General features: G+C 33.9%; 1 protein-coding gene across 1 annotated transcript in view; it reads left to right on the forward strand.

Moving 5' to 3' along the window:
• The window catches only part of LOC106883067 (nuclear pore complex protein Nup133), a 58,601-nt gene that overhangs the window by 40,729 nt on the left and 8,687 nt on the right, over positions 1-9,185 (forward strand). The window contains exons 26-30 of the mRNA XM_052971215.1: positions 130-242; positions 1,232-1,291; positions 3,251-3,317; positions 4,717-4,778; positions 6,439-6,495. Coding sequence (XP_052827175.1) covers positions 130-242; positions 1,232-1,291; positions 3,251-3,317; positions 4,717-4,778; positions 6,439-6,495 — 359 coding nt within the window. The remainder of the gene's footprint in view (positions 1-129; positions 243-1,231; positions 1,292-3,250; positions 3,318-4,716; positions 4,779-6,438; positions 6,496-9,185) is intronic.

Genomic DNA, 9,185 nt, shown 5'->3' on the forward strand with positions numbered 1-9,185 from the left:
AAAGACAGTTTCCCAAGGTGCCACACAACTATTTTAAATATATTTGTTTGTTTAATGGTTTGAAAATAAGCAATGTAAATTCAATTTTTAAATGTGTGACTAATCATTTTTTACAAAATGTGTTTCCAGGTAAAAGAGGGAAGTTATTGACAATGCCTATGACTGTTGAACTAAGTCTTGTTTTGAGCAAATGTAAATCTATTAGCTGGCTTATGGATATAGAAACACAGGATTATTTTTCTGTAAGTTCAGTTGTTTTGTTTGCCTCTTGAAAAATTATGTATGATGCTTGTTATCCATTTTATCTCTCTCACCACATTGGCTAAAAGCCATTTGTACATTGTTTAACATACATATAGGCGCAAGTGTGGCTGTCTCGTGAGTAGTTTGCTTCCCAGCTACATGATTCTGGGTTCAATCTCACTTTGTGGCACCTTGGGCAAGTATCTTCTGCTGTAGCTTTGAACAGAGTGAATTTAGATTGGCAGAAACTGAAAGAAGCATGTCGTATGTGTGTGTGTGTTTGTGTATCATCATCATCATTTAATGTCTTTGTCCATGCTGGCATGGGTTGGATGGTTTGACCAGGGCTGGTAAGCTGAGGGGCTACACCAGACTCCAGTCTGATTTGGCATGGTTTCTACAACTAGATGCCCTTCTTAATGCCAACTACTCTGAGAGGGTAATGGGTACTTTTATGTGCCATAGATACTAGTTGCGGGACACCAGTATCTGACACGACACACACCCACACACACACAATAGATGGATTGTGGCTCACTCACTACAGCTGTTTCAGGCATGTTATTTTTATATTGAATAAAATTATTACATCATGTGACAAAGCTGTTTTCATCAGGTGAATATATGTATGAATTAAACATTTCAAAACATCTAAAATTTCAAAGCAAATGCCATTTTGTGACTCTCTGACCAAAATTCGGTCAGAGAATGTATGGTTTGAGCAATATTTTTACAACAAGAAACCTTTTCTCTCATATACTTTGTACATGGATACAATACACTTACAGTTTTGAGGTTTGAACACTCAAAGTTGCTAAGGGTGTTTTTTTTTTTTTACTTGTGTGTGTCATGTTTAGTTGGTTGCTCTCCAGTCATGTCTTCCTTCACATCTTTTATCACTAATATATCATTAAGACTCGGTTGTTTATGCAAATTCTTGTTTAATTCATTTTAACTCTGTTTAATTTCAAACATTACTTTATTACAGGCTTATGAAACTCTGATTAATCTGGCAATGGAAGAAAAGAAATTTGTTGCTCGCAAAAAGGTAAACCAATTTATTTTTCTAAGCTGATATTTTTTTTAATCATGATCATTGTTTAGTGTCCAGGTTCTGTTCTAGCATGGGTTGGATAGTTTGGTAGGATCTACAAGAAAGGGTGTGATTAATTTATGCTTGAAAGAGATAAAAATAGTGTTGACAAGGTGTCTGGTTTGTTTACGTCCCTGTAGAGGGTTTGGCAATAAGAGACTGATAGAATAAGTACCTGGCTTAAAAAATATGTATGGCGGTTGATTTGTTTGGTCAAAAAAAAAAAATCCCTTCGGGATAATAGCTCTGTATGGTTGCAGTCCAGTGACTGAAACAAGTAAAATATGTAAACATAATTCGCAATCCAATAATTATTTAGAATTAGCTGGGACATAGTAATACAATTTGTTTTAGAATAATACATCTATGTTAATGACTTTTTAAAAAAAATCTTTTATGACACTTTTGTTTCTAGTTTCATATAATTTTAAGATTTTGCATTACTTATTAAACACACTAAAAACATAACCGTCATTATATTTGCGCTATAGCTGCCATAATTTCGAAACATTAAGTAAATTGTTTACAGAAGTTTACCAATTTAATTTTTGTTAAATACTTAAGAACTGAGGGACAAATAATGTATTTTTGCTTTGTGTGTGTGTGTAGTATTAATAGAACATACACGTGTTTTGATAAATTCACTGATAGAATTACATAACTGCTTTTTGAAACAGTATATGATCTTGTCAGTTGACCTCATTGGTATATAGCATAGATAGATAAAATCCAAATTTTGTCTATGAACTTGACATGATATAATTCTTTACTATTTTTCTTGATTTATAAAACTCCTCTCTTCTGTTCAAGTGATTAACTATCTTCCTTTGTTTTTCTCACTCTCTTGCAATATAATACTTTCAGCATTTATAGTTGTGTATGTTGTCTGTGAAAGAAAATCCCTTTCAAAATCAGATTTATTCTATTGCTTTGACTGTAGCCAATTATTGAATTTCTCTGCTTATTCTTTTAGCACTGATTATGTCCCCTAATTAACAGAGCTAATATTTCCCAATCAGCTTATCATCATCAAAAGACTTTGCTCAAATAGGTTTTACGTAAAGGAGATTTGAAACAAAATTCTTTAAATTGGGCTGGTTTAAATGTATTTAAACATCAGCTACATTTCTCAGGAGGCACAACAGAATTTTGAATGAATAAATTTAATAAATATGACCTATTGTTGACTTCCTGTGGAATAAATCTTTGAAGCAAGAGAAATATGAGATCAGAAGTATTGTTGAATTTGTGAGCAAGTTGAAGATCATGCAATCTAAATCTCCTTATTCAGGAAATCTCCTTATTCCTTTTTCTTCATTGAGAATATTATTGATTCTTTTGATACTAACTTGATAATGGTGATGATGATGATGATATACATTGATTAAATACTGCTTCAATTGCAGATTAAAATTTTTATTCAGCTGGGCAGCTGTTTGCAATATCATTGAATATTTTATTCACTTTTTCCTTATCAGAGACAATAAAATTGCCCGTTCATGTGACTGGATGCAAGCATGTGACATTGAAATGGCTTAATAAAGGACAAGAATGCATCTGCTGCTTTCCCTGGCTGTTGCTGGGATGAATTTTTTGTCTCTATATGTTATTGTGTTATCTCAGGACAAATACAAAAGGGTGCTGAAAAGTTTCTGGCTTTAAGGGTATTGCAAAAGGCCTAGTTGGAGGACCAACATTTCACAGAGATTAGAAAAACTGAAGGATCACTGCAATAAGTGTGTTAGTCTGAGAGGGGACTAAATTGAATAAAATCATAACTAACTGATCCTCCTTTTTCTTTTATCCAAAACCAGGAACTTTTCAGCACCATTATTATTATTATCATCATCATCATCATCATCATTGTTGTTTATGAGAATGAATTTCTGATGTTTTTCTCTTCTGTTATTGTAGACACTACTATCCATGGCTAAACTTTGTCTTTTGTGTACTGATAATGCAGATCCTAATCTTATATCTGGTGTGTATTCTTGTTTGTTCATTTAGAACCTATTTGTAACATGAATTTAATTAAATTGTTTAATTTTTTGAAATACTAATTTGATAGAAATACTTCTATACAGAATTTGTGTATTCTATTTAGTTTGTTTTCTGGTTAAATAGGAATTTATTCTAGAAAACAAAATGTATTAAAAATGACAAAATGCATTACAAAAAAGAAGTTTTTTTAATCATAATTATTTCTTGAAATAGGCATCTTCACCATCATCATCTGATGTCTGTTTTCCATTCTGGTGAAGGCTGGACAGTTTTTACATGTCAAGCTAAGTAAAATCATGGTTGCCCTTGCATACAGGCATGTCCCCTGCATCCGTCTCCTGCTGAGCATTCTTAATCTTGTGGGCTCATGGGTGCTGATGCCATGTAAATGCACCCATGCCGGTGCTGCATAAAAGCATCCAGTACACTCTGTGAAGTAGTTGGCAGGTAGAGCATCCAGCCTTAGAAACCTTGCCAAAACAGGCATGGAACCTGGGCAGCTCTAGTCAAACTGTCCAACCCATGGCAGCATGGAAAATGGATGTTAAATGATAATGATGAATAACAGTAAAGCTTTTTTCTTTCTGGACAAAAGTTAACATTTGAAAACAAGTTGGTGATTCAGTTGATAGTCTCTCATTGGGAATGAGACAATTGGGTATGGCTGTTTGGATGCTGGTGATATGGCACAAGTGACTGGACATTGAACTGGTTTTGGCAACAATACATTTTGGTATTGGAAGCAAACACACATGCATATGCATGCACACACACATGCATGCATGTGTGCAAGGAAATGCACAGCTAGATAGAGAAAGACATTACAATTTGTTAAATGAAAACGATTGACATAAATGCTTTCCCCTCTCCTTATGCATAAAGAGAAAGACATGTTTACACATATAAGCAGAGAGAGAGGGGGGGGGGAGAAAACAAGAGAAAGATGAAAATATCTGATGTCAAGTAAAACAGCATCGATTCAGCCTCACTCAATACATGGTACCAAAGCAACTGTGCCACAGCACTGAAGAAATTTGCATTAAGAGTTGACCCTGTTGGTACTTTTGCTGAAGAGATTACATTTTATACCCTATCATTAACACTATACACTGACTGACAACAATACACAATTTTTAATGGTCCACTTTATCTCGCTGTCAATTGATACCATGATGGCAATACAGATCAATACTTCAGACAGCAAAAAAGCTACTAAAGTCATCATTGTTTTCCTTTCTTATGTTTTTTAAAAGACTTTGCCAGTGTATGTAGGCAGACTCTTGTTAAAGAGCATCAGGTCTAACTATTTCATTCTAAAAATGTGAAAGATACTATTTAATATTCATGTTAATGTATTTATTTGATTAACTATATTGCAGAAATTAATGCTGAACAAGCTCTAATCACACATCAAGAACTGATTCCACAGGAAGTGTTTCAGGTAAATATGTTCTTGCTATCTTTTCTGCCAAGTCGACATAGTATGTAGTGTAAACATTCAAACATCGTCACTATCTTTCCAAATCCTACTGCATTTTTGGTCTTATTCTTACCAAGTCATCCTGATGTACAAGTCAACTATACCTTTTTTGTTGGATGTAAATTTTGGTCTGAAAAATTTAACAATGATTACTTAATGTTAGTGGCACTATTTTAATTTTGTGACTTGTATGAATGTGTGTATATATAGGTTATAGTTAGCGGTTGGAATAATTGTTGAAGGGATAAGAATATCTGTTTTTACTACCGGTATAATTTACCTATGTTAACCCTGGGCATACATATACAAACATGTTATGCGCATAGGATATAGGCAATGAACAAAGATAAACAAGAATTTATCAGGAATCAAATTTAAATTAAGCAGAAAATGGAGAAATCTTGATCAACAGCAATTGACTAACATTGATTATTATTTTTTAATACAAAACTTTATCCCATCTAACAGCCGTTTCTGCTTCCAATGTCCTACGGTGTTGCCATTGAAAATTCTGAGAATAATGTTCATCACATTTTGTAACACATCCAATCTGGACCATGGGGCTTCATCAGAGTGAAGTAAAATACATAAAAGAAAAGAAAAGAGGAAGAGCCTCGAGAATGAATGATGGCTTAGTATATTTAAATCATACCATTTTGCAGTGTAACGCTTCAGGACGTTGAGTAAATGACTAAACTAGAAATACTAATTGGTGGGTTAATCTTTCTTTAGGGGTAACAGGGATATGCTAATAGGTTTAGAAGAAGAAGTGATAGTGCCTTACCATCTAGAAGTAATCAAAATAGTTCTTAAGATTATGTGAATAATACTAATTAATATTTTATCCAAATAAAATGCCTATCAATTAATTAGATTTATTTACTTAAGGATATATTGTAAAGACCAACCACCTATTGTTTGTAGTGGGATTGACCAAAGTCCAGCTCTCAATATAATTAGTCAGTTGAATTTAAAAACAAAGGGCAGGCTATTAAAACCGTTATACGGATAGATGTAAATAAAAAAGTAATATATGTTATAAACGGTCCAAGGCCACTTATGACATTATAAATAAAACAACCAAACATGTAAACAAGCACCATGTGAAGGAAAGAACATTGCCTGCAGTGTTGTTAAAACCAAAGAGGTCCCCATTGCAGGTTAAGGCGGTTGGTGGAGGGAAAGATTGGACAAAAGCTATAAAATAGGAGTGAGAAATTAGTAGATAAAGAAAAGAAGTTAATTATATACATTTATATGAAGAAAAAGAGATGGCAAAGGAATGAATGATTATCTTATGGACTTCATGAGCTTACAGCTGTTTCTGTTATAAGATGCAGTGGAATCATAGTTGATTGCCTGAATAACACCTTATAGCTTCATTGGACCTCAAATATGAACTTATTTGGGAAAGAATTACATTTGTGCCTATATGGGGAACATCATCAACATGTATATTGAGTTCTACATGTGGTTTATTTGTCTCACAATGCTTAAGCGATATATATATATATATATATATACTTTGATTTTTTTTTTTAAAGTAATTATGTTTGTATTTGATATTAGATGATTTTTTTTGTTTTTGTTCTATCAATATTTTTTTTCTGTTCCATTCTAGAGTACTTGCATTGATCCTAACAATATGAGAGTTCTACTGCCTCATGAAATGATTCAGGTCAGTTCTGATTGAATTCTTTTACTTGTCTCTGCTAGCGCCTGTGACCATAATAGATCTATGGCTTAGTGGCTAGCTTGTCAGGCTCACAATCATGAAGTAGTGAGTTTGATTCTCAAACCGGACTGTGTGTTGTTTTCTTGGGCAAAACACTTTATTTCCTGTTGCTCCAGTTCACTCTGATATAGAAATGATTTGCAATGTTACTATTGCCAAGCTCTATTGGTGTTTGCCTTTCCCTTGGATAATGCCAGTGGTGTGGAAAGAGGAGGCTGGTATGCATGGACAAGTGCTGGCCTTCCATAAAACAACCTTGCCCGGACTTGTAACGTGGAGGGTAACTTTCTAGGTGCAATCTCATGGTCATTCATGACCAAAGGGGTCTTTACCCTTTACTTGTCTCTGTCAGAGCCTGTGACCATAATAGAGCATCACCATTAAAAAAGTGTTATGTAAGATAAGCAGAATTACACAGTTGGACTAAAAGTTTTGCACTCAGTTCATTAATGAAAATGAGTACAGTCAACTACAAGGTCATTAGGTTTTGATATGTAACCCTATTTACCTTGCACATAAACATGCATCATACTCTACACATTTCTAACACAAGTGGGGTGTTGAACACATATGCTTTTATACTACAAAATAAACACACACTGCAACTAGAAGGCTTAGAGAAAATCTTTACAAAATCGTGTTTTCTATAGAGCAACAATAATTCATTGCATTATATTTTAAAGCCTATAGTTGACACATGCATTTTAGAGTAAAATGCATAGTAAAATAGTTTTCTTCTTTCTCAAGAACGCCTTTTGAAAAACTATTCTGTATTCTTTATTACCAATAAAGTCGTCTTAAAATTGTCACTGTTGTTTGAACATCCCAGTAATCTCCCCTTGTATGGGTTAATTGGGAGGTTGTCTGTCATATGGTAATTCTTGCAGTGACCACCAAATCAGGGAGCAGGGGACCCTGTTGAAGATTTTCTCCAGGTTGACAGCAGCTTACTTTTGACAAAATATTTCTTCTGCATTTGCCTCACAAGAAAAAACATCAGAAGTACTTCTCCCTGGTACAAAATCAAATTGCATCTCATCTAGTTTTACTTTCACTAGAATTAGTTGAGCTATAAACTCTTTCTATATATTTCATAATCTGGTCCAGCAATTTGATGATTCTATAATTACTTCTCTCTAAGGAATCTCCTTTACCCTTACAACAGTTGGCTATGATGCTACTACACCAGTCATTGGGTATGATATCTTCCTGTACAACCTGATTAACTATACAGATGACTAGGCTGTATTCCACTCCACTAGACATTTTAAGTATTTCAGCAGTAGTTCCTGGAAGACTAGGGGCTTTTTCTGTCTTCATGTTCTTAATAGCTTTATATATCATACTGCTGTCAACTAGAATATTGGCCCCTCAGATGGGTTCACTCTAGGAAGACTCTTTCTCCCATGCATTTTCTACATTTAGTTGTCTTTCATAGTAGCACTTTTGTACCTCTTTGTTTTCAGAATAACTAAGTGCAAATATATTGTACACACTTCTCTCTCTCTCACAACATCTCAATCTTCTTTGATGCACCGTCCTGTAATCTAGAACATCTCATGTCTCTGGTTCTCATGCCATAGAGCATCCAGTTTTCCATACATGCATGGTTGGACAGAATTTATTGGGGTAGATTTTTTTTATGCTTGGATGCTTTTTCTGTCACCAACTCTCATCTGTTTCCAAGGAAGGAAATATTTCCCCATGACCAGCTATATTTCCACAGAATATTGGAAATAAATCACACTGAGCTTTACAGTAGCACTCGTTTACAAATATCACACAAGATTTCAAGACAAGGAGATAGTAATACACACACACATTTAACAACAGATGGATAATATTTATTATTCACCTGACTCATAACCTGCTCCTTGCATAGATCTGAAATATATTATGGACCATATATTTAGTGCAGTGTGCTTTTCCTTCTTAGCCTCAAGGTGCATGATATACTAAGTTGGGTACAGTTAATTGTATACATAACCTGAATATCTTTCTGCCTGTACTTTGGTACCCACATATGTTTTCCTCTATTTTTGTTGTGTATGCATTTTTTCGACCCAACCTAGTGTCTTACAATTTAAGTGCCTGATTCTCTTGAATCCTGATCTCTTAGGTATAAATATATTTATAAATTTAATGCACACTACATGGATTTATATAATTCGGTGGAAATCATAAAAAGCTCTTTTAGTGGACCAGGCTATAAACTACATAATAAAGCAATATGTAGGAATGTAATGTAGAGTCCTATGCAGTTGAAATCCACTAAATCCAATCTGTGACGATTATTTCAGGAGGTATGAGATGAATATATTTATTTCACCAATTGGTATTCATAGAATGATGGGCATATTGCAGCCAACATCATGCAAAAATAATTTATTTTAGTGTCTAATAAATTATTTTACATGTCTGCACTAGTGTGTATGCTATAAATTACATAGTACTATCATATATTTTACAAACAATTGCAGAAATAGAAGGTTAGCTCTTCAGATCAACAGAATATGATGGTTACATCAATGAGACAGCTGTCATCCTATGGATATCAACTAGTGAAATAAATAGATTAATCTCACACCTCCTGATTTTCTTCAAATTTTATAAATATGTATGTATGTATGTAT

The sequence above is a fragment of the Octopus bimaculoides genome, chromosome 10 (genome assembly GCF_001194135.2).
Source record: "Octopus bimaculoides isolate UCB-OBI-ISO-001 chromosome 10, ASM119413v2, whole genome shotgun sequence".
In the NCBI taxonomy this organism is placed as follows: Eukaryota; Metazoa; Mollusca; class Cephalopoda; order Octopoda; family Octopodidae; genus Octopus; species Octopus bimaculoides.